The 26345-nt window shown below is 33.5% G+C and overlaps 1 protein-coding gene across 1 annotated transcript; it reads left to right on the top strand.

Annotated features, from left to right (window-relative positions):
* On the top strand, positions 1–25653 carry LOC139487098 (uncharacterized). The gene is made up of 12 exons (XM_071272100.1): positions 1–22; positions 650–691; positions 2505–2581; positions 3437–3508; positions 7478–7568; positions 11104–11198; positions 11736–11804; positions 12783–13029; positions 14072–14193; positions 17308–17404; positions 21194–21358; positions 25415–25653. Exons 1-12 carry the CDS (start codon positions 1–3, stop codon positions 25651–25653), a joined length of 1338 nt encoding a protein of 445 aa, XP_071128201.1.
* The last annotated feature ends 692 nt before the right edge of the window (positions 25654–26345 follow it).

Genomic DNA, 26345 nt, shown 5'->3' with positions numbered 1-26345 from the left:
ATGGTATCGATTTCGATACTCGGTAAGACATTTATTATTGAAAATGAAAAGCAGGATATTCCAGCAAATCTTTTTATTAACAACATAATAATATTTATTCATCTAATCTTGCTTGTTACAAATTTCACCAAGAGTCCAAGCTTCTCTTGATATGTTCCATCTTTCATACTTGTGAACATGGTAATTGTGTACAAAAATAGGTGCACTCCTTCATGAAAGAAAATATTCATATCTATACTACTAAGGAAGAAACCGATTTCATTGAGTTGAGACTCCTCTGAAACCATACAAAGTCGGAAATACGTGTGATATGACGTATAAATGTAGTTTTGTACTTCTTAAATTTGGCTTTGAAACAATCTTTTTTCCACAGAAAACTTCAATTTTGAGAAAATATCCAAATTCGGAGACCGTTATTGATTCGTGTCTTATACGCTTTCGCGCATGCTCAGTTGACGTCCATTTTTTTATTCAAAGGCAATAATTCGTGACATAATTGTACATGTTGTAGTGCAACATTGGTCAACCATTTCTTTTCCTCTTTTCTTTCTTTCTTTTTGTGTAGTTTTAAAAATGTTACTCTAGACTTTTATATTGTACACTTATTCATTATTATTACAACTCGGCAAATTAGCCTTATTTGTTTCAGTGTTTATTGTATGTATAATATACTTGCCAACGGGAACAAATGGTAAGTATCAAGTAGGTTAGCGAAACAATAGGACTTCAAAAAGCTATAAAAAAGATTCAGCTATTGAAGTGGCACTTGGTGTCAAACTCATGTTCACCGATTTGACTCAAATTGTCATATTTGATTTTATAACAATGTAAAACATTTATCCAAATTACAAAAAGTCTAAAATAATCAATTTACAGGGCATGGGCTCGATAATATGCAGCTTCGTTTAATGTGTATTTTAGTCTAGACGCCATCTAATTAACTATCTACATCCGAAGACCTCCTACTGCCATATGCATTTATACTGCACTCGTTCTTTTTGAGCAATCCAAATGCGTTGACCGTATATTTCTATGTCATATACAGTCACTGACCTGATATCACTTTTCCTCATGAATGTTTAAATTGCTGAAATTATAATTAATTATTCATACGACCTATTCAACCTGTTCTTGTTTCCAATGTATAACACGACTCAAACTTATTTCTTTTGCAATTTTTGGTCAGCATATTACACTTGTTAATATTTTTGGTTTGCAAACTATAAATCATTATATTTTAAGCTTATTGTTGATATTAAAGCTCATTCTCAAACAAATTCGTTCACCATCGATTGCAAATTTCAACAGGTTATATACATGTCTGTGTGTTGTACATTTCTCCGCTTGCATGATATGAGGCCTTTTCAAAAAAGAGGGATGTTTCCTAATAATTAAATCAAATAATAGCATTAACATATTAAACAACAATTGAAAATGTTTATTTTTAGATTGCAGTATAAAGACAATAATAGTGCAGTGACTTGACATATCAACGATATAAGGATTCGGCCCGAAACTGAGAAAAAGCTCGTTGCTAAGCCTCATCCTTATATCGTTGATATGTCAAGTCAATGCACTATTATTGTCTATCGAAGCGACATAAATAAAGATATAAACAGAAAGCGAAATCTTGCAATTAGAATTTTCTAGGTCTGTTGATTACATATTGATTACAGATTGAAAATATATTGAAAATATATGTTTAAACCCGTGTTTACTTGTAAACGAATGCTTTCTGTAAATTGAATCATTCAATCAAATAATCTAGGACTAACTAAATAGACAACAAATCAATGACAATCTAATACATATCAACAATAAACAAGTGCCCCATAATATGCATTCTGGAAATTGACAACTAGTGACAATATATTAACAGCTTCTACCTTATATTTATCATCGCACACATTTTCTGGTTAGGAAATATTTGATCTATTATAAAGTGTAAGATTTGTTTTCCACATTTGACATACGTGTATTTATGGTCTTTTGTTGGTTATGTCATCCTTCAACGTTTGTATAGTTTCGGTTTAGACATAGATTGTCTTATTTTTGAACAGTGATAATGACGTATTATAGAATTTAGCTCCAGATTGCAAATTAATAGTAATATATATCAGCTATGTTCGAGTTTCTTTTATTTGGGCAATTTGAAATACATAATAATTGTGTGTTTCATGTCTGACAACTTTGTCAAAATCTTAGTCTGCAATATCATTATCGGTACCAATTTTTCGGCACCATATGTGCATTTCGACAATCAATATCTCTTCATTGATGCACGAGGCCATCAAAAATGAAAGTCCAAGCTTATTGTTGATGTACAAATAGAAGAATGCTACAAGGTTCCCTATCAAACAACATTAGTGTTAATTTCTACATTTTAGTTGAGTGTTAAGTTCTTGTTCATGTTGTTGTTGAAATTTCAAACGTCTGATTGGAAGGCAGAATGATATAAACTTAATCATTTTATCTTTTTATATCTATAATTTTTCTGGTTCAAGGTTTAACCTGTTTCAGTTGTTTGAGTATTACGCATCCAAGATTTTGCAAACATGTAGATAACTGTAACAGTGGAGAGGTAATGATACTTAACTTGTATCTAAATTTTATAAGGTTAATTGTTGTTTTGCTGACAGATCAGTTACTTATTAGATCAACGATCAATTTTTCCGCAAAAACAGTTTGGTCTAGCTAGTGGTTGATCGAGCAATAATCAGGATATCAATAATTCCTGTCATATAAGACATTTCTTATATATTTTCTATATACTGCAAACATTTGGACTTCATATGTATCGCAGTAATGAAAACTCGCATTTTTTTCTCAAAAATCATTTCAATGCGGCATTTCATGGATTGACAATTACTTTATTGATTTATATTTGGAGCTACTGTTTGAATTTAGCAATGATAACAAAATAAACACGCTCAATTTTCAAAGTATTAGGTAATTAAACTCATCATTTATACCAGGGTTACATTTTGTATTTATGCCAGACGCGCGTTACTTCTACTAAAGACTCATCAGTGACGCTGGAATCCAAATAAGTTAAAAAGCCAAATAAAGTACGAATTTGAGGCGCATTGAGGACCAAAATTTCTAAAATGTTTGCAAAATACAGCTAAAGAAATATATTCCTGAGGTAGAAATGCCTTAGTATTTCAAAATTGCAAACGTTTTATAACAGTTAATTTATAAATATGACCATATCAATGATAACTTAAGTCAACACAGAAGTGTTGATTACTGGGCTGGTGATACCCTCTGGGAATTAAAACTCCACCAGTAGTGACGTGGCAACGATATTGGACTGATTGATTTTCTGATTTTGATTATTTTTTTGTAGCAAGAACGATTAGTGTAACATGTGGTATGTGAGGTCAAATATGAGTTGCACTTGAAATTTTGTTTACCATTTATAATGTTTTATTAGATATGTGGATTAGAAAAACTGGTATATCCATCTGGAGAGACAATTTTTAATGTCGGATGTTTTCAATCGCAGGTAACATTATTTACACTTAACTTAGTAAGATGAAGACATGAACACACAATATTTGACAAAATACATTATTGTACTTGCGTGTAAAATCATTTCTTATCAAATCAATTCATCAAAATTAACAAAGCCATATGCATACAATATGTTTACTAGATTTTCCCTAACGTCGACTTTTTTATATAATTACATGACTTCCAAAAGAAGTACCAAAACGAAATTGGTCAATGATTCACGAAAACTCGCTTTGATTGATATGTGTTTTTTTTCATTTTACCTTATTAAATGCCTTATTTATTTACCTTATTGTTTTTGAAATAGCATTCAATAGATATATAGGGTATATGTATACTCTTTGATCATATTGCTGTCTGTAAGATTACTGTTTAATGTTTGATTTACAGTCTTTTCTACGTCTTTTTTGCTTTGAGTGTTTGCAGCAGACTCACTAAACTGTAATCCTAGTACATTTTCAGTTTTGAATACCATTTTAATTTTTAAAAAAGGTGCAAAAGATAACAGAGGGACAGTTAAGGCTGTATGGGTGTCTTTCGCCATCTTGGATTGTAAACAACAGAGAATCTAAGGTCCAGATTTTCAATCAAGTTGAGCCCCAGTCCCACTAGACCACGATTGCACCACGCTCACCGCAATCTAAAATAAATTCAGATCGTGGTGAGGTCGCGGTATGAGCGGCACGAAAATGTAAACTTTCGTTGTTTTCACGATGCTACTACGTCCTCATTACGCTTCTACAACGATCCCGCTACGATTATACCACGTTCTCACCGCGCTTATTCTGCGACCTCACTATCGAGTACCTTCTACGCTCTTCACGTTCTCACTACGACCATACCACGAGTTATCCGATTGCAACACGATCTTACCACGCTTCTACTGCGATTGTAGCACGTTCTTACCACGATTATACTACGTTCATACTGCGATCTTACTACGTTCGTTCTCAGCAATAACGTAAACATCGTGTTCCATATCAATACAGTTCCATTCCTTCTATTTCTGTTTAATACGTCATGCCACCATAATCTACTAGAACACGTAGGCGTTGTGGTAGGGGTTGATGTAGAGGCAGAGAAAGTAAAGTAACGAATCCTGATCAAGCAGAGATGTCGGACCGACCAATCCAACCTAAATATCAACCTATTGCTGGTCCATAAAGCTCAAATGAAGATATTTTAGTGAACGATAGCAGAGATGACACAGATGTGTCAATATATATAGGAAGATGTGGTATGAGTGCCAATGAAACAACTCTCCATCCAAGTAACAATTCAAAGTAAACCAGTATAGGCCAAGGAACGGCCTTCAACACGGAGCCTTGGCTCACACCGAACACCAATCTATAAAGGTCCCAAAAAAGAACTAGTGTAAAACCATTTAAACGGGAAAACCAACGGTCTTATCTTTATAAAATCAAAAAACATGGTTGAGCCGTTAGAGCAAATGATTAATTACATACAGACAAACAGAATCTAGGGAACTTTTTTATATATTTTATGTAAAAATTACAATGAGAATGATGGTCGTAGTATGAACGTAGTCAGGTCGTAAGAGGAGCGTGATGAGGACGTCAAGGGCGTGCTAGAATCGTACTATGGTCATGAACAGCGTGGTATAGTCGTAGTGGAAGCGTAGTTGGGTCGCAGTGAGAACGCGATGGTCGTAGTCAGGTTGTATGAAAGTCGCTGTGATATCGAAGCGCAGTCTCTCCGAATAGAATCACGCCTTCGCTACGCTCTCGCTACGATGGTACAGCGACCTTTGTGATCTTACTACGATCTTAGTGCGCCCTTACTACGCTTCTACTACGACCTGTTTTCGCCACGACCGCAACACGATTGTTTTGAACATGTTCAAAGTTGGCCACGCTCATCACGATCTTGAAGACATCACCACGACCGTGATACGACCTTACTGCGATCTACACGATCGTACTACGATCTTTAAAATTTGCATTTTATACACAGATCGTAGTGCGATCGTGGCCTAGTGGGACTGCGGTATTAGCAAAATTTGATCCAGGAATGCAGATAACTATGAAATAGTGCACGCTCAATGTTCAATAATGTGAATTTGCATTTTAAAGAACATTTATGAGATTATAACTCATAAATATTAAAAATTTTACAAGTGAAGATTATTTTTGCGTGCATTTTTATTGTTTTTAAATTAACATTTTAAGGGGAGGTAATTATAAAATATAGCATGTTCTGAAGGAATCTGCATGGATGTTTTCTATGTTGTATTTTAGCCAGAAAAAACGTGCTATGAGATTATCAAAAGAAAAGCCTTTTAGAAAAGCTATCTTCTCGTATTTTATTTTACAATTCTATCTTTAGTTATGCCTCTAATCATATAATGGTGTTTTTCCTGTTTAGTCCATACAAAATGTGTCATTTTGTCACACCCTGTAGCTTGCGAAAATGCAAGGTCACCTATCATTTTTATTATATTTTTTTTTATCATATATCAATATATACTACGTTTTGAAAAAGTATGAACAAATTCTATCATTTTTAATTTAGACTCCCATACCATCTTAAACTCATAGATTGAAAAAGAACTCACAACGCCATGGCTAAAAATAATAAAGACAAACAGACAAATGATAGTACATAAGACGTTGGTATTGCTGGTTGTAAGACTTGTCTTCCTGGTATACCCCTGAATAGCATGCGTTCATTGCGTATTCTTAATTTACCGTCATCGCGAACGCTTTTAAAACGGAACTGAATAAGGTATTTCCACTTGAATACTTCGAGTGATCTACGACCAAAACAAAACATATGTCAAATCGAGGGCAACATTTATTTAGAAAGTTCAGAAAAAGAATGTAACATATAGGTAATCAGAAAATCTGTCTTACTTCGGGTATGCCCAATACATTACAATGACAAGTACATGATGAATTAGCACATGTAAACAATGTATTGTGCAGTTGAAGAAGCCAAGAATACCACCTTTTTTTATAATTTGCATTAAATAATTCTTTAAATTTTTATTTACATCAGTTGATTTTTTATGTATTGCCGGATTACAATTATTATTTCTGCTTATATTTGATGTTAGTGCAAATGATGTCCTTTGAAAGAAGGACGAAAGATACCAGAGGGACAGTCAAACTCACAAATCGAAAACAAACTGACAGCGCCATGGCTAAAAATGAAAAAGACAAACAGACAAACAACAGCACACATGACACAACATAGAAAACTAAAGACTAAGAAACACGAACCCAAGCAAAAACTGGGGCTGATTCCCGGTGCTCTGGAAGGGTAAGCAGACCCTGCTCCACATATGGCACCTGTCATGTTGCTTATGTTATAACAATATCAACTGATTTATTTCGAAACATGTATAAAAACGGAGGTGGTATGATCAGTAAAAAGTTAAATATCAAAAATACCGAACTCCGAGGAAAATTCAAAACGGAAAGTCCCTTATCAAATGGCAAATTCAAAAGCCTAAACACATCAAACAAATGGATAACAACTGTCATATTCCTGACTTGGTACAGGCATTTTCTCATGTAGAAAATGGTGGATTTAATTTTGTTTTATAGCTAGCTAAAGCTTTCACATCTGAAACTACATTAATGTTACACGATGAGAATCATTCGACTACATAACTGAATAAATAATGGCCCTAACAACTAATGACAATATTTATCTATCATTATTGGATTTAACTTAATAGAAGCTGCTGTCTTATAACTGAGCTGAAAATCTAAATATTGAAGACAGCTTAGAAGAAAGCAATTTGATATGAAAGGAGACGGGAATTGAAAATAAAACGATTGTGTTTTTTGCGTCTTACTTTTTTTCATATACATTTTAAATATGTACTTACGTCTGTACAATTACAGGATACAATAAGCAAACATTTCATTTCAGATCATATAATGTTTTCCCCTTGACGGTTTATTTCCTTTTCATAGCTATTGTTTGCTTTCAGACTTGTTATGATAACAGAGCTACAGTACATGAAACCTGTAGACATTGTTGCTCCAAAAACATGTGCAATGATAACGGCTGTGGAGAGAAAGGTTTGTCTTTATAAATATTTCAAAAAGGGCATATTACTTTTATTATTTATTTGTAGATTTGTACTGTGTTTTGGTCAAAAGAACTGTTCTAATGATTTTCAACACTTGCGATTAATCAGTTGAATATATACACATGGAAAAAACTATTGCAACACCTTGATTTTTTAAAACTTGAAAAATTAGCCTCTTATTTTGGATGGAATATGATAAAATATTTGTTAAATAATATTGAAACGTAGTTAATGATAATATTGGCATTAAAAAGAACAAAAAATGAATGAAAAAATAATGTTTTATCTAACCAAAATTTTTATAACAAAATGAAGTGTTTTTTGTACAAAAAAATGCATTTTACAACTTTTACTGTAGTCGAACTTTACAATTTCAGACAATTCAAAATTAATCTTTTGATGATTGTTCATATCATGGTTGATCGTTATACGCCGAAGAGTTAGTACTTTGTGCGCAGCCTCTATTCAAATGGATAATAGTTATCAAAGGTACCAGGATTATAATTTAGTACGCCAGACGCGCGTTTCGTCTACATAAGACTCATCAGTGACGCTCATATCAAAATATTTATAAAGCCAAACAAGTACGAAGTTGAAGAGCATTGAGGATCCAAAATTCCAAAAAAGTTGTGCCAAATACAGCTAAGGTTATCTATTCCTGGGATAAGAAAATCCTTAGTTTTTCGAAAATTCCAAAGTTTTGTAACCAGTAAATTTATAAAAACCGAATCTTAACGTCTTCTGATTCCTGCCATAAGTCGACTAATTTGTTGCTAAGGTAGCAGAAACCATTCCTGACGAAAGATACGCTCGATATGGTTCAAATTTGGGCTACGATCGCGCCAAGTAAGATAAACCGAATTCCATTGGAACAATGGATCTTCCTCCACGATGCTAATTTCCAACTTTGGAGAGCTCTGCACTATATTGGATACGGGCAACTGTTTGTCTGTTCATAGGCAAAGGTCCCCAAAATGGTCTTATTGCAGTAGCGATGAGCCGATCTCGAACATTTCTTGTTTAAATGCTCCTGTATGGTCATCTCTCTCTTTTTAGGATTGTATTGTTTGCAATGGGTTTCCTTCTGACCAACCTTCTTTATGCTTGATTCTCCCTAGCAGATGTTATAGGGGTCTTCTTGATCTCGGAAGGACTTTAACATCGTTTATTGCCTGATTTTTAAACTCAAAATGACTTATAGTGGAATGGTGATGACTAACAATACGTGCAATTGTCACAGCGACATATCTGCTTCTTTCATGCTGATTATCTCCCATCTTGCTGCAGTTATTAGATTTGGATCACCAATTACAAGGTGTCAATCACATAACTTTATAAACTTGGTTATTTAAGGTGTTGAAAACAATGAGGATAAAAACATCTGTTTTATTGTTTACGAGTACAGTAGCTGCATGTGCAAATAAGAACTTATTGAATCAATATTTATTGATTAAACTCAGGTGATATTTAAATAATGTTTAACTAGTTCTATTTCAACAAATTATATCACCAAAAAATAAAGAATATTTTTTTAATTTGAATTTCAATTTGGTGTTGCAATATTTTTTTCCATGTGTATATATAATGAATTTTTTCTATCTTATAATACCATGTATCTATAAAAAAAAAATAAAGGCTTTCTATTGTTAACTGTTCCTTATTGGTTATTATTAGGGATGTCAAAAGATCTGAATTTTAATACTCGGATACTCGGTCATACTACTCGAGTACTCGCGACTACTCGATTGAATCTTAAAAGTCTTTTGAAAAGTTTAGATTTTAGGCAGGATGCAATGTTTTTCCTATTTCCTTTCATAAACATATTAACGAAAGACAAACGTACTACAAGCATAGCTTGATCAATTTTTTTGGTCAATTTTACAATGAATTACCGACCGCCGTTTCTACAAATAACCTATCATTATATCAATTATTGTTTGTGTACGTGTTCATAAACCAAATTCCAATAAAATCAAAAATGTTTGAAAAAAAAGTCCGACAAAGTATGCAACAAATGTATCCTCTGTTCCTGAGGAGTTGGTATTTTTTATAATACGACTTATCCAATAATTTGTCAACAACAATATTAGACATCAAATAACTTGTGTTTTTTTGTGTTGCTCAGTCTTACTTTTTCTGTGTTTTGTTATTTTGCACTATCGTTTGTGCGATTTTCTTTTTTTTTTAGCCATGACGTTGTCAGTTTATTTTCGACTTTTGGTTTAGGATGTCGCTCTCGTACTTTTGCTCATCTTTAAATTGCAAATTCAACAACTATAGTTAAGTTTCAAATACAGGGTTATTAAATTAATTTAAATGTACATCTTATACCAATCACATTTACTGAAGTCTTGATTAACAAAAACAAAGGTAAGTTTTTACGACTTGTGATGAGTTAATTATTAATCCATGAAAGTGTTGATCAGTGTACAAACACTGGTTAATTAACTGTCTCTATAATCAGTTGCGTAGGGTTCACCGTAGGTCACTTTGGTTTTGTTTTTGTTTAGAAATATGCTCTGGTCAACAATTTCAAACGAAAGACTGTTTGACTTTTACTTTTGTTACAAGTAGTGTACATGAAAACATTCCCTCGGAAGGAAAGGAAGTTGCCGGGACGACTATTACAAATATAGTATCCTCAAGATAAACATATTTATGTTGTTAATTGATTTTATTTAGTATTACGAAGGGGATATTTCAACGGAACTAAAGTGAGTGGAAATGTGAAGAGAAATATCTCAAGTTGTATAACAGGCAAACGAGTATCCGAGTACTAAATCTGTACTCGAGTACTCGGCCTTCCGATCGAGTAAACGAGTACTCGATATACTCGTTGCCATCCCTAGTTATTATAATATATAAAGGCAACAGTAGTTTACCGCTGTTCAATAGTAAATAGGCAAAAATAAATCCGGGTAACAAACTTAAACAGAAGGAAAAAACATTTATAAGAGCAAAACAACGGAACAACAAAAACACTGAACTACAACAAAGGCAAGCGCCAACATATATAGAAACGGACTGTAGATAACAAGTGCGATATTCCTGACTAGGTAGATGCCATTTTAGGAAACTATAGTGGATTGTACCTGGTTTTCTTGCTACCCAAACCTGCCACTTATATGGCATTGTTCAAAATACTATAATGACAACACTGCATGACAAAATACAGTACCAACAAACGCAATAACATTCAAAACAGAAAATACTTGAATGAATATTTCCTAACAAAAAAATCTTATTAATTCGACAAACAACATACCCAAACAATATGTCAATATGTGTTATGCCTCAATACACAGAACGTGTTCGGAAATAAGCAAATAAAGATTAAAATTATATAAAGATGTCTGTCCGTTTTAAATATATATATTTGCATACAAATGTCAAAGTTCGAAGCAATGTGACGCTTGTCTACTTATACTACATTTGCTTTAAAGCCGAATGGCAGTTTGTATATTTGATTGCTTGTTTCTTAAATAACTATCAAAATAAAAGAAATTTAGGTTTTATATTTTAAGGATTAACACTATCGAGAGGACCGATATGTTACCATTGTGATGGGGCATTATCAATGACTGAATGTAAAAAAATATCAATTTGTGAGCAAAATCAGGTATTTACAATTAAATATTATCTGCAATCAACTTTTATCAAATTCTCCATTCTTGGTTTATCGTATGGGAATGAATCCAGAATTTGATATCAAATTTTGACCGCTGATTTGTCCGCGTTTGCTGAAGAAAATAGTATGGTTATAACTTGTGGTAACTTAACACTTGTTTAACAAATTAAGCATGCTCATTTTCCCAGAATTAATCGATATATCTTCTGCATTTGATTTGACATATTGCTGATTCCCCAACAGATGTTAAAATGAGCTATTTCACTGAGTGAGTTTGCGAATTTGGTTCTATGAAAAATAATTGGATTCATATATTTGAGTGTAGTCATAGTGAAAAAATTTAGTAAAAAAAAAGACAACAATTCAACACAAGACGTTTAATAGAAAGGTATATGGCAAAAGCATGTAAAATGTATTTTTCAAATGGAAGGGAAACGCCTTTATGTTACCGATTGAAATAATAGTCAAGCAAGTAAATCTACAGAATTGCTATTATCAATTTATGTAAAATTTTATTAATGTTTTCAGTTCTGTTATATTGAGGAGCAATTAAGTCTCGGTGAAAGATTTTATACAACTAGTTGTCAATTCAAAAATGTATGTACAGTAGATATTATTCCTGCTTTTTTATTTGTTGTAATGTGTTAGCGAATATATATTTTTATAGTTACTAGTACATCCGTAAAAAGAAAGTAGCAACAAACAGATTCACTTTATATTTTATGTTTCAAAATCAAACTTCACTTCTTTCAACTTAACAAAAAAGACAACCAAACGGCAACATGCATAGAAACATAATGTTTGATAACAACTGCCATATTCTAAACTTGATACAGGACATTTCAAGAAAAAATGGTGGATTGAACCTGATTTTATGGCTAGCCAAACATCCCGCATATATGACAATATGGAAAATCACACTAAAATGACAACATTACCTGACAGGAATACAGTACATATAAACGCATGTATACTATATTTATAGTATATATAACAACATGTAAAGCACAGAATAACATGCATGTACGACTATTGAACAGGGCACTTCAATAGAGCAATTGATTAATGTAACTGAAAAGAATTTACTTTGGAATGCTTTGTTGATTTGTTTGTTTGATTTGAATACATATGTACTGCTGTTTGTCTGTTTTTCTTTTTTTTTAATATGTTTTAATTGGAGTGTAAAAGAATCCTAGTTAGAGAAAAAGGTTCAACGACATACGAGACCACCAAGGGCATTTTCAAATCAAACATCTCAATTTGTTATGAATAACATTGTTATAACACATGATGTGTAACATATTACAACTCTTATAATCTTATCGACTACTCTGGACTTAAAATATAACTTCGGCCATTTGTCAAAATTCTCTCGAACGATCGATCGAACTCGAACAATTGTTATAAAGTAAACAACTCTTGCTCATGTCACATGTGTCACACATATGTGCACAAATCATACATTCATACTAATCATTCATACAGATCAATGCTTAATACACGCTTGGGCATAATGAATAAAAGTAACATAACCAAAAAACGAGACTTTAATTCAGATCTTGAATGGTATTTAAGGTGTGTGATGCAGTGTCAGGTGGTATGCCTATAATAGGCAGAAAACGTAGCGTAATCAGAAGTCGAATTCGAAGTTCTGCGTGCAGCAGATGTTGCTTAGAGGATCTGTGTAATACGGAATGCTGGAAATCTAATTTCAGTGCAACAAACGAAGCGACAACAACAATTAAGGCCACAAAAGGAGCAACATACGCCACAACAACAACTAAAACAACAGTAAAGGTCACTACTACAACTGCAACAACTAGTGTAGCGACCACAGCATTGAGAGGTTAATTAGCGACAGTTTATTATCTTCTTTTGCTAACCCTACAATGCAAATAAGTGATGAATGTTCATGTTTTAATTTGTTTAAAAAATATTCTTTTCCTGGATTCAGTTATAAGTATATGATTTGATTCTTAAATATCGCACCGAGACTGTGAGAAAACAATACTGCTCATCGTTGCATCTAGAGTGAATATCTCCATTTTAGTTGGCAAATTAGATAAACATGATGAGTATTTTGATAAAATAAAAAATTGTCGATACAACTATCATACCATAACAATATGTTAAGCCGGAAATTATCTACTGGCCTACAAATTACATCTGCTTTTGACGCAGTGCAGAAAACTTGAAAATAATATCATTTTAATGTTCTTAATAACATAATTAGTTAAGAAGCTTCAATTTCTCAATTTCGTACACTTAACTGGGTCTTTTTATTATTGTTTAGGTCAGAAAATGTTTATATCCCAAATTTCGAACGCTCTTCTTTTTACAGATTTATAACTGAACTTGCAAGGTACAGCTTTTTGACAACTGAACAATATAAGTTCATATAACTAAAAGCTTTTGGGAAGTATACGATGAGTGCGAGTGTAAGCTGTTTACGTAATTGAACAATGTGTTAATAAATGGCACTCTACTTTCAAGATTGATTAGACAAACATCGGCATTTAGAATAAGCTATTCGATCATCAAAATATACTCTCTTAGATAAAAGGATTGAAATATTGTATTTCTGTCAAGCGCTTGTTACGTTTACAAAACAGACTCATCAGTGACGCTCGAATAAAACAAAAGTTGTAATACCAAATAAAGTACTAATTTAAAGAGCTTTCGGGACTAATTTTCTGCAAACTTCAAATTTCAATTTGATATCTAAACCATTAATCTGCCGAAATTTCATGAGCAATTGCCTATGTTATTATTTTATCCCTGACATCACATTTTATTCATGCAAATCGTCTTTCATAATAGAAACATTTTCGGAACAATTGCTCACTGATAACTTTTGTTTTTAGACAATCCAAGAGAATGCTCTGACATAAATTTTGCCAAGCATGGTGTATTTACAATATATCCAAGAGGAGATAACCATCCTAAAAGTGTGTACTGTATGATTTTGAACAGTACTAAATGGACGGTCTGTATCGTTTTTATGTCAACCATTAAGGTTGTTGGCTCCTCTTGTTGTTGAAATTTTGCAAGATATTCGGAATCCAATGGTTTTAACCATGTATCGCCATTAAAAAAAAATCCCGTTAACACCTACTTTTCCTTTAATACTTTTATTACATATAGTTTAAAAAGCCACACTTGAAAATACTATTAAGTCATTGTATTTTTCTCGTAATTTCTGAAAGAAAAATGTTGCTAATATTAAATGCATGAACAAATCAAGAAAGATAGAAAGAATAATTTCACGCCAAATTTTCAATGGCTTATTTCACGAAAACAAGCTCAAGAACCCTTTCTATCTTTCTACTTTTTAAGTTCCTTCTTTAACATTCTAATTACATTCTATCCATTTATAAAAGTATTCTAAAACGCTTGTTAATTTTAAACAGCGGAGCGAACATCCTTAAGTGTAAAATTTGGTTTCAACATACAAGTGTTTTGATACTTTAGAATTATAGACATAATCATATTGATCATTTTCCATACTACATTAATTTTATTCGAAATTTATTCGCTTATTGTTTAACCATTTTAATAATAATGATTATTGTCAATAGCCTGTTTACGCTAATAGAGTTCACAAGCGTACAATAAAAGAGAAAAAACTTTCAAATGATTACTTATAAATAGACTATCTATGCAAATGAATTGTCATATTAAAGGAACATTTAAAATTGCAATATTGTGGATAAACATTTATTAAATTAAATTTATTAGAATAATGTTTCTAAATCCTCATAAGTTAAGGAGGAAACATGCATATTATCGCATAGCTTATTATGTTCGAAAATGTACCATCTAAAGCCCCAGTCCCACTAGAAAATTGCATTTTTTTCACAGATCGTAGTGCGATCGTGGCCTAGTGGGACAGCGGTATAACATTTTAGTCTTTGAAGCATGATTTTTTTTATTAGTTGTTAGTGGCTTTAAACTAGCTGTCAGATAACTGCGAGTACTCTCAGATCTGTTCATTGTGTCTTTTTGTGTCGGGATGTATAAGTACCCGGCCACGTCCACTTGTGTTTTTTTCTATCTGATGAGTTAAGCCTTTTTCAACTGATTTTTATAGTTCGTTCTTATGTTGTACTGTTATACCACTGTCCCAGGTTAGGGGGAGGTTTGGGATCCCGCTAACATGTTTAACCCCGCCACATTATTTATGTATGTGCCTGTCCCAAGTCAGGAGCCTGTAATTCAGTGGTTGTTGTTTGTTTATGTGTTACATATTTGTTTTTCGTTCATTTTTTTACATAAATAAGGCCGTTAGTTTTCTCGTTTGAATTGTTTTACATTGTCTTATCGGGGCCTTTTATAGCTTACTATGCGGTATGGGCTTTGCTCATTGTTGAAGGCCGTACGGTGACCTATAGTTGTTAATGTTTGTGTTATTTTGGTCTTTTTTGGATAGTTGTCTCATTGGCAATCATATCACATCTTCTTCTTCATGACAATGTAAAACATTCAAACAAGAAAACTCATGGCCTAATTTTTGTACCAAAAATGAACGAAAACTAAATATGTAACACATTAACAAACGATTACCACTTAATTTCCGACTCCTGTCTTAGAACAGGCACATGTAGAGTATGGCGGACGGAGTTAAAGATGTTAGTGGGATCCCAACTCTCCCCCCAACATGGGACAGTGGTATAGAGCATGGTTTTGGCGGGAGCTCGCTCAATTTTCTCTGTTTTTATTTTCCTATGGGTTTTTTTTGTCATTTATCGCTTTTGTCAAGGAATTGTCAGTTTGATTTCGACGGATGTGTTAACATATTTTTCGCCTCTATTTTCCTTGTTTGAAAAAGTCGTTAATATATGAGTAATCATTTATTTTACTTCAAATCTCTTCTAACGTAGTATTGTTGGAAAATGAAGATTTCTGCAAGCAATATTTTAAAAATTGACGAAAAAAGAATTCAGAATTATATGATTCATTTATATCTTTAACTCCTTATTCGGGTATAAAACAAATTAGATGGGAAATATACGAAAAACTAAAAGAAAAGAAATAACAGGTCAACGAACATATAGTGAGTTTATATCTCTGATAAATCTTTAAAAATTGTATATCATAATATACTGACCAACTTTGGAACTTTGGAAACGCAACACTAGATAATTCTTTTTAATTTCGGTTTTCAAATATGCAATTTTTGTTAAAAAAAAACACTTTTGAACAGAAATTTCTATCATTATTTAAAAAATACTGGCAGTTCGAACAATATTGACTACGTCATTTGTAATGTTCAATTCATGTGGTATACAATGAAACCACTTACCAATGAATGTGTCACCGTCAAAAGCAATGACTGTCTGTAACCAACGCCAAACTGATTGTCAGAAAAGTCAACCAGTTCTGTTCGGCATGTTTTGGGTTCTGTTTTGCACCTTCTGATTACGCCTTTGTACCACCCATTGCAATGGGGTTTGGCAATTATGCGGGTGAAATTTTAGGGCTTTAAATGTTTTTTTCTGCAGTCGATTCGTTTGCAGTTCAGTTTATGGGGGAAAATTATGGCATGAATCTGTGCTCAATGTCATTCGGCAATTTGATTTGCAGTTGACGTTGCGGCTGTAAACATGTCTCGCAAATGACGTTGCGTAATCAAATTCCATTGACGTTGCATTGTAACCAAATGTTGATCTTGTCATTGATGTTCATCAACAAATCCCGTCTACCTGTATCGTTGTCGAAAAAGTTTCTGACGTCAAATTTTCTGGTTGCAACACGTTCACGTTTACCTGTTTGCAGTATTCGTATGGGCTGCTTCAGTTTTTTATATATTCCTAAGTCTTGCTAATACGGAGATGCAACATTTTTTAACTGATTGAAGTGTTCCACCATGAAAAAATAACAAAAAAAGTCTTTTATGGGTTCCAAATTTCGCTTTAAGAAATTCGTGCGACTTCAATAATCCGGTATGTTCCATAACCACAGGTAAGTCAGAGGTTGTTTGTTTTCTAAAGAGAAACCCGTGTGGTAAGCATGAATATTGGTTGATGAGGATCAAACATGATTTGGTAAAAATAATCAATAAATGAGTGTTGCGTTTTTAAAGTCAGTAAGAATATTATAGGTGATTCAACGACAGATCAACGGTCTCGTTAGTTTTGATGAATCTTGGAATAAATACAAAGAAGGCTTCGGGAACGTTAATGCAGAGTATTGGTTTGGTAGGTATTCAAAACTAAACATATTTTTAAACCAAAGGAAGCAGGAATTTAGATTGCAATCAGTCATAGCTTTTTCTTCGAATATAAACTTATAATATATATATATATTAAATATTGACACCGAATGTTTGTGGCACAACATCCTGTCCACAAGTTAACAATTTTTTTTTCTGTGACGTATTAAATTTATATTAGGATCCATTTTGTTACATCTTGTGATCAATTTTATTTGGCAATCGTCAATGGCAGTCAGCAGGGTTAAAGAACATCAGTTGTTCGACCTGTTAGTCAAATGCGTTTTGTTTAAATATACTTTTTCACTCTTTTGGAAAATGTTGTTTGTGCTGTTTTTAGACCCTTCTACAACGAAATTTGTTTGACATGCACACGTATAAAAACTGCGGTTTTTATCCAACGCAGTCATAGGTTTGAACGTAGTTTTCAATTTAGACTCGTTTATTTTTTTTGTTTGGGCATGTATCATATTTTCCCTCCGGTTTATATGATCCGTTCATCCTATATATTGACTCTTAAAATTCAAGAGTTAATCTAAAAATGAGGGTACTTTCTCTAAAAATGAGGGTACTTTTTATATGGCCTTCCAAATACCGTTTCGATCCCTAACATCACTGAAGAGACATTTATTGTCGAAATCCGGATATGGTGTACTAAAGAAATATTGACACCGAATGTTTGTGGCACAACATCCTGTCCACAAGTTAACAATTTTTTTTTCTGTGACGTATTACATTTATATTAGGATTCATTTTGTTACATCTTGTGATCAATTTTATTTGGCAATCGTCAATGGCAGTCAGCAGGGTTAAAGAACATCAGTTGTTCGACCTGTTAGTCAAATGCGTTTTGTTTAAATATACTTTTTCACTCTTTTGGAAAATGTTGTTTGTGCTGTTTTTAGACCCTTCTACAACGAAATTTGTTTGACATGCACACGTATAAAAACTGCGGTTTTTATCCAACGCAGTCATAGGTTTGAACGTAGTTTTCAATTTAGACTCGTTTATATATATATATATATATATATCTGAGTCAGTGACAACCCTACAACAGATGTATCCATCGGATCGCCATCAATGATGGTGATACATGGCTGTGTACATAATGTATATACAACTCGTCTAAACATCAACCCAACAATGTTAGATCTGTAAATTTGCTTTCGCAAATTTTTGGTTCTTCCCTCGCCGGGATTCGAACCCATGCTACTGTGATATCGTGACACCAAATCGCCTGCACTGCAGCCGTCCCACTAGACCACATGACCACCTGGGCTCTCTAAAAAAGAGCTTTCGGTGGCCATATGTTACCTTTCCACGTCAGTTTTAATCTAGCGGCATACTACAGTACATGATATATAAGGCATGAAGATGTTATTGTTACAGACCAGCTAAATTATCTATAGTAAAGGATCCTACAAATTAATGTAAGATACAGTCACAGAAAATAATTATATTCATAAGTACGTCTGAGTCAGTGACAACCCTACAACAGATGTATCCATCGGATCGCCATCAATGATGGTGATACATGGCTGTGTACATAATGTATATACAACTCGTCTAAACATCAACCCAACAATGTTAGATCTGTAAATTTGCTTTCGCAAATTTTTGGTTCTTCCCTCGCCGGGATTCGAACCCATGCTACTGTGATATCGTGACACCAAATCGCCTGCACTGCAGCCGTCCCGCTAGACCACATGACCACCTGGGCTCTCTAAAAAAGAGCTTTCTGTGGCCATATGTTACCTTTCCACGTCAGTTTTAATCTAGCGGCATACTACAGTACATGATATATAAGGCATGAAGATGTTATTGTTACAGACCAGCTAAATTATCTATAGTAAAGGATCCTACAAATTAATGTAAGATACAGTCACAGAAAATAATTATATTCATAAGTACGTCTGAGTCAGTGACAACCCTACAACAGATGTATCCATCGGATCGCCATCAATGATGGTGATACATGGCTGTGTACATAATGTATATACAACTCGTCTGAACATCAACCCAACAATGTTATATATATATATATATATACAACTCGTCTAAACATCAACCCAACAATGTTAGACCTGTAAATTTGCTTTCGCAAATTTTTTGTTCTTCCCTCGACGGGATTCGAACCCATGCTACTGCGATATCGTGACACCAAATCGCCTGCACTGTAGCCGTCCCGCTAGACCACACGACCACCTGGGCTTCATAAAAAATGAAGCTTTCGCTGGCCATGTGTTACCTTTCCACGTCAGTTTTAATCTAGCGGCGTACTACAGTACATGATATATAAGGCATGGAGATGTTATTTTTACAGATCAGCTAAATTATCTATTGTAAAGGATCCTACAAATTAATGTAAGATATATATATACACTTTGTTAGTCTTGGGTTCTTTTTGTTTGTAAATTTAGTTCATTAATATGTTTTTGGGGTTTAGTGTAACGTCAATTTTCACTGAACTACATGTAGTACACATTTTGTTTTGGGACCAGCTCAAGCCAGCCTTCAGGCGCGGGATTGTCTTAATTTTATAACAAGAGTTTTATTTTTCATTCATGTTGTATTGTAAATCTTCTTAGTACATTGAGAAACAGGAAAGAATATTTGTATAGTGATTTCAGTCATTCAATTGATGGTTTCATAAATCATTTAGCATAATATTTAAGATGAACAGTCTGTAAATACCTTAACACTCATTGAGAGTACAAAAAGTGTAGTGGATTCTCAATGACGATATTATATTTTGTTTTTATGTCCCATTTATGGGCATTATGTTTTCTGGTCTGTGCGTCCGTCTGTCCCGATTCAGGTTAAAGTTTTTGGTCGAGGTAGTTTTTGATGAAGTTGAAGTCAAATCAACTTGAAACTTAGTATGCACGTTCCTAATGATATGATCTTTCTAATTTTAATGCCAAATTAGTGTTTTTACCCCATTTTCACTGTGCACTGAACATAGAAAATGATTATGCGGATGGGGCATCCGTGTACTAGGGACACATTCTTGTTTGTTTCTATAACGGTAAGAATTCCCTGATTTCGCCCTGTTTGGTGAGACACGGAATTGTAGATACGGTAGCAAAAAGTGGGTGTTCTAGACGATAAAGGACTTGTCTAATATCATACTAGTCATAATATTTCATACATCAAAGAGATCAAATATACTTCGGTTTGAAAGTCCTTGTGCACTTGCCTCTATAATTAATGTTTTGAATATGAAATAGATTATAGTCAACAGTTAAACCACGTTTTAGATTATGACCGTCGTTGTTTTAGTTGCTGTCTTATAACCATTACTAATATCTATAAAATGTTTCCGGTATTTTGTTGCTTGTAACATGACGCAAATCAAATCGTTCTTAAAACTTTCTTTCTCTTCGATTTATGAATTTAAATGCCTTTCGGTATATCCCGCCTTTCTTATCTGTTATATAGTTTTTATCATTCCCTAAAATACTTAATGTGAATTCTTAAAAGTTGGAATTAACTACAATTCTGATTTTATTTTATTTTTTTAAATAAAACAAACATAAATAATGTTTACTTAATGTGAATTCTTAAAAGTTGGAATAAACTACAAGTCGATTTATGAATTTAAATGCCTTTCGGTATATCCGCCTTTCGTATCTGTTATATAGTTTTTATCATTCCCTAAAACACTTAAATGTGAATTCTTAAAAGTTGGAATTAACTACAATTCTGATTTTTTTTTTTTAAATAAAACAAATATAAATAATGTTTACAATATAAACATGTATCTGTATTTCAGGAAACGAGTACATTCATGCATTGACCACCAATGGACTACACAGGGTACATATCATTCTCGAGAAATCAAATATCAATGTTCGATATGCTGAGTATGCATCTTTCCTAGTTGGTGATGAAAGTTCTAAATATGTGTTAAATGTCACAGGTTATAGCGGCAATGCAGGTATGAATAATTTTGTATACTTGGTTTGAAGAAACCCACACCAAAAACTGACTTAATCAAAACAAACCTCACTAAAAATCCGAGGGAGACCGCGAAAGACGTTATCTCTTCGAACGACTTAAAGCAATGAAGTGTGTGATATGATTAAGATCAAAAGTCCATTGAGTTTTTAGATCATTATGGTTGCAATGTCAATATGACATCGAATCGTTTTTTACTAACCTTGAAATATGTTATTAGTGACTATAAATTGGTAGGGGGAATATTCTACCGTGTTGACACTGTTGCTCTCATGGTTTTTACGTTTCCATATAATTTTTTTCAACATTGATGTCCCGAGGGTTTATTGAAAAATAATGATGATATAATTATGGCTCTTATACGTCCAGTGGCAAACCAAACACATATTCAGGACGATGATATGATATAGTGTGATATAAACATAAATTCTGCTTTGCACTTGATCGACACGCTGAGCGGCTTTTTAACGTGTTAGTTACCAAGATGGCAGTCCTCATAACGACATGTCATCCTAACCAGACACTGAAATCCGAGCCGACCGGTATATTTTCTCCGCGTGACTTGCGAATCTTTTGATTAGTCAAAATTATAACCTACGACCTTCCGCGCATGATCTCTCTCTCTATATATATATTATCCAATGCAGTCATAGGTTTGAACGTAGTTTTCAATTTAGACTCGTTTATATTTTTTGTTTGGGCATGTATCATATTTTCCCTCCGGTTTATATGATCCGTTCATCCTATATATTGACTCTTAAAATTCAAGAGTTAATCTAAAAATGAGGGTACTTTCTCTAAAAATGAGGGTGCTTTTTATATGGCCTTCCAAATACCGTTTCGATCCCTAACATCACTGAAGAGACATTTATTGTCGAAATCCGGATATGGTGTACTAAAGAAATATTGACACCGAATGTTTGTGGCACAACATCCTGTCCACAAGTTAACAATTTTTTTTTTCTGTGACGTATTAAATTTATAATAAGATCCATTTTGTTACAACCTGTGATCAATTTTATTTGGCAATCGCCAATGGCAGTCAGCAGGGTTAAAGAACATCAGTTGTTCGACCTGTTAGTCAAATGCGTTTTGTTTAAATATACTTTTTCACTCTTTTGGTCTTTTGGAAAATGTTGTTTGTGCTGTTTTTAGACCCTTCTACAACGAAATTTGTTTGACATGCACACGTATAAAAATTGCGGTTTTTATCCAACGCAGTCATAGGTTTGAACGTAGTTTTCAATTTAGACTCGTTTATATTTTTTGTTTGGGCATGTATCATATTTTCCCTCCGGTTTATATGATCCGTTCATCCTATATATTGACTCTTAAAATTCAAGAGTTAATCTAAAAATGAGGGTACTTTCTCTAAAAATGAGGGTGCTTTTTATATGGCCTTCCAAATACCGTTTCGATCCCTAACATCACTGAAGAGACATTTATTGTCGAAATCCGGATATGGTGTACTAAAGAAATATTGACACCGAATGTTTGTGGCACAACATCCTGTCCACAAGTTAACAATTTTTTTTTTCTGTGACGTATTAAATTTATAATAAGATCCATTTTGTTACAACCTGTGATCAATTTTATTTGGCAATCGCCAATGGCAGTCAGCAGGGTTAAAGAACATCAGTTGTTCGACCTGTTAGTCAAATGCGTTTTGTTTAAATATACTTTTTCACTCTTTTGGTCTTTTGGAAAATGTTGTTTGTGCTGTTTTTAGACCCTTCTACAACGAAATTTGTTTGACATGCACACGTATAAAAATTGCGGTTTTTATCCAACGCAGTCATAGGTTTGAACGTAGTTTTCAATTTAGACTCGTTTATATATATATATATATATATACAACTCGTCTAAACATCAACCCAACAATGTTAGATCTGTAAATTTGCTTTCGCAAATTTTTGGTTCTTCCCTCGCCGGGATTCGAACCCATGCTACTGTGACATCGTGACACCAAATCGCCTGCACTGCAGCCGTCATAAAGACAAAAGAGAGAGATTTTGGATGCACCAGTTACGAACTCTTGAATTTGATGGACTCAATGAGAGAGACGAAAAAATATTTAAAAACAAATCAAAACCATAATCTTGAAATCATACAAATAAATTTATAGAAATTCTTACAATTTATCGAACATCAATAAATGTGTTAAACTTTTATTCCAACTTTATGTAGTTGTAGCTACAAACATATTTTACGCAACATCAATAAATATGTTACACTTTTCCTCAAATCTTGTGTAGATTAAGCTACAAAAATATGTTTTTTGTCATGCGTCCGATTTCACCATGAGAGATGCACACGCCTGATGAAGCTAATTTGTATTGTTGCTATTTTTAGACATTATATAGGACTCTGAAGTTCGATGGGGACGCTAAAGTACGATGGTCACGCTATATTTCAAAATTTGGTGACTATGTGGAACGCATCTATCCAATCGAACTAGAGATAAAGGATACTACAGATACAGTTAAGTCGGCTTCATATCTTGACTTACATCTAGAAATTGACAATGAGGGTCGGTTGAAAACAAAACTTTACGACAAAAGAGATGATTTCAGCTTTCCAATTGTGAACTTTCCATTTCTAAGTAGCAACATTCCAGCAGCACCTGCATACGGGGTATATATCTCCCAATTGATACGATATTCCCGTGCTTGCATTTCCTATCATGATTTTCTTGATAGAGGTTTGCTGCTCACAAGGAAGCTATTAAACCAAGAGTTCCAAATGGTGAAGTTGAAATCATCCCTTCGTAAATTTTACGGACGCCATCACGAGTTGGTTGACCGTTATGGAATAACCGTTTCACAAATGATATCGGATATGTTCCTTACGTCGTAACTACAACCCCCTTCCCTTTCATGAATATGACCTACCGAATTAGACTATTTACCGGATTTGTAATCACTTAAGCAACACGACGGGTGCCACATGTGGAGCAGGATCTGCTTACCCTTCCGGAGCACCTGAGATCACCCCTAGTTTTTGGTGGGGTTCGTGTTGTTTATTCTTTAGTTTTCTATGTTGTGTCGTGTGTACTATTGTTTTTCTGTTTGTCTTTTTTATTTTTAGCCATGGCGTTGTCAGTTTGTTTTAGATTTATGAGTTTGACTGTCCCTTTGGTATCTTTCGTCCCTCTTCTATAAAGTCCGATGGTCTACGCTCAAGTCCGATGCCGCCATACGCTAAAGTGCGATGGTCCGCCAAAGTATAGACGTACAAAACGTAGTTGGATTATGACGTTAACAGTCGTTTATACAAACCAAAAATGAACATACCGGAATATGAAATAAATAATGGAAGCGAACAGATGCAAATTTATGTTTACGTTTACATTAAAATATTGATTTTATTGAAGAGTATAAACATCGGTAAAATAAAGGTACACGTTTTCAAGCGTAAATCAGAAATTGTCCATTAAAACATCAGTGTGTACATTTTGGTTAAATATAACATGTATTAATACTCGCTACGAAAAAGGGGAAAAATAAATTTTATTTATTCCGTCCAGTGGCAAATAGTTCATGCATGTTCAGGTCGAGGGGCGTATAGGATGTAGCTTGTTGTTTACACAGCCTATTAATGTAAACACATACCCTTGCCAGTTGCAAATACAAAATTCGTCTTCTTAATTTAGAAACAGTCACATAAGACTACCGGTAAAGTAAAAGCCTATCGCATTATATGTTATATCATAGCAGACTAGATTTTGCAAAAAGACTTGTTTTTATAATTGGTTCCCTTGAACCTTTCTCTTTTGTTCCATCGCACAATAGCGTGCCATACCGTCGCACTTTAGCAAACAAACAACCATCGTACTTTAGCGTGAGACACCATCGTACTTTAGCGTAGACCATCGCACTTTAGCGTTACCATCGCACTTTAGAGAACCATCGCACTTTAGAGTCCTACATATATACATATGTATATATAAATACGAGAATATCTTTAGTATATCGATTTCGAAACATTTGTATACTAATTTTATATGCGAATATTTTTCGTTTATTCTTTTTAAAAGGAGATTGTCTTAATAGTAAGGACATTAACGGCAGAGCAAACGGAATGAAATTCACAACAAAAGATCAGGATAACGATAGGAGCTCTTCAAATTGTGCCTCAACTCTTAAAGGTGGCTGGTGGTTCAGTGCATGTGAATATTGTGCTCTGAATGGACAGTACGGTAAATATAGTCCACGTTGGTATTATGATTTTCTTGGTTATGCGAAAACTTCCATCATGATGATAACTAAGGTCTGAGTGAACTATACAAGAAACATGGGTTAAAAATGGTTTTTCCAAAATGACGCATTAGAAGATAATTCCACATCAATTTTAAGTGACAGTATATAAATAAAAACCAAGATTATACTTTTGTAGTTTATGTTATGTTTCAATTACCTTGCTCATGTTGCTCATTTAGACGCACTAAAGGGTAGTGTAGATTACGAGAAATACTCGTATTTCAAAGGTATGTAGATTTTAATACTGTAACAATAGTATACAATAAAGAGATAAGTACTGAGCCTCCTCGCGGTTTTTATTAAGTGATTATTAGGCTGTTTTTAAAGTAATTATTTGATTACCAGATCAAATATTTCATGAGTATGTGAAACATGTTTCATGGTAATCTATGATTGTAATTTTGATTATTTGATTATCTTGTTTAAAAAAAATTATGTTATATTGGCAAATTATTTGTGATTATATGATTTCTTGGACACCCCCATGATGGGACTCATAACTATAAATAACACTCGACCTGGGGCTCCTCTCCAACAACAAAAGACATGAAAACCACATGGTTAATAATTCAAACTTGGTACAGGCACAAACTTGAAAAGTTGAACGGTAAATCAGTTCAACTTGCAAATCAACATTTCTCTTTTGTTAATCGTATGTCGTTCATGTAAAAAGTAAAATAATGAACTACGAGGTATATTCAAAACGGA

The sequence above is a fragment of the Mytilus edulis genome, chromosome 8 (assembly GCF_963676685.1).
Source record: "Mytilus edulis chromosome 8, xbMytEdul2.2, whole genome shotgun sequence".
NCBI classification, from domain to species: Eukaryota; Metazoa; Mollusca; class Bivalvia; order Mytilida; family Mytilidae; genus Mytilus; species Mytilus edulis.
The sequence above is the reverse complement of the archived record's forward strand: the minus strand, read 5'-3'. Positions and strand labels throughout refer to the sequence as shown.

Excerpts from the sequence above, each read along its gene's own strand:
- LOC139487098 (XM_071272100.1), top strand. The coding sequence starts at position 1 with ATGGTATCGATTTCGATACTCG. Across the intron at positions 11,199-11,735 it reads CAATTTGTGAGCAAAATCAG|TTCTGTTATATTGAGGAGCA; the intron begins GTATTTACAATT and ends TAATGTTTTCAG. Across the intron at positions 13,030-14,071 it reads TACTACAACTGCAACAACTA|ACAATCCAAGAGAATGCTCT; the intron begins GTGTAGCGACCA and ends TTTTGTTTTTAG.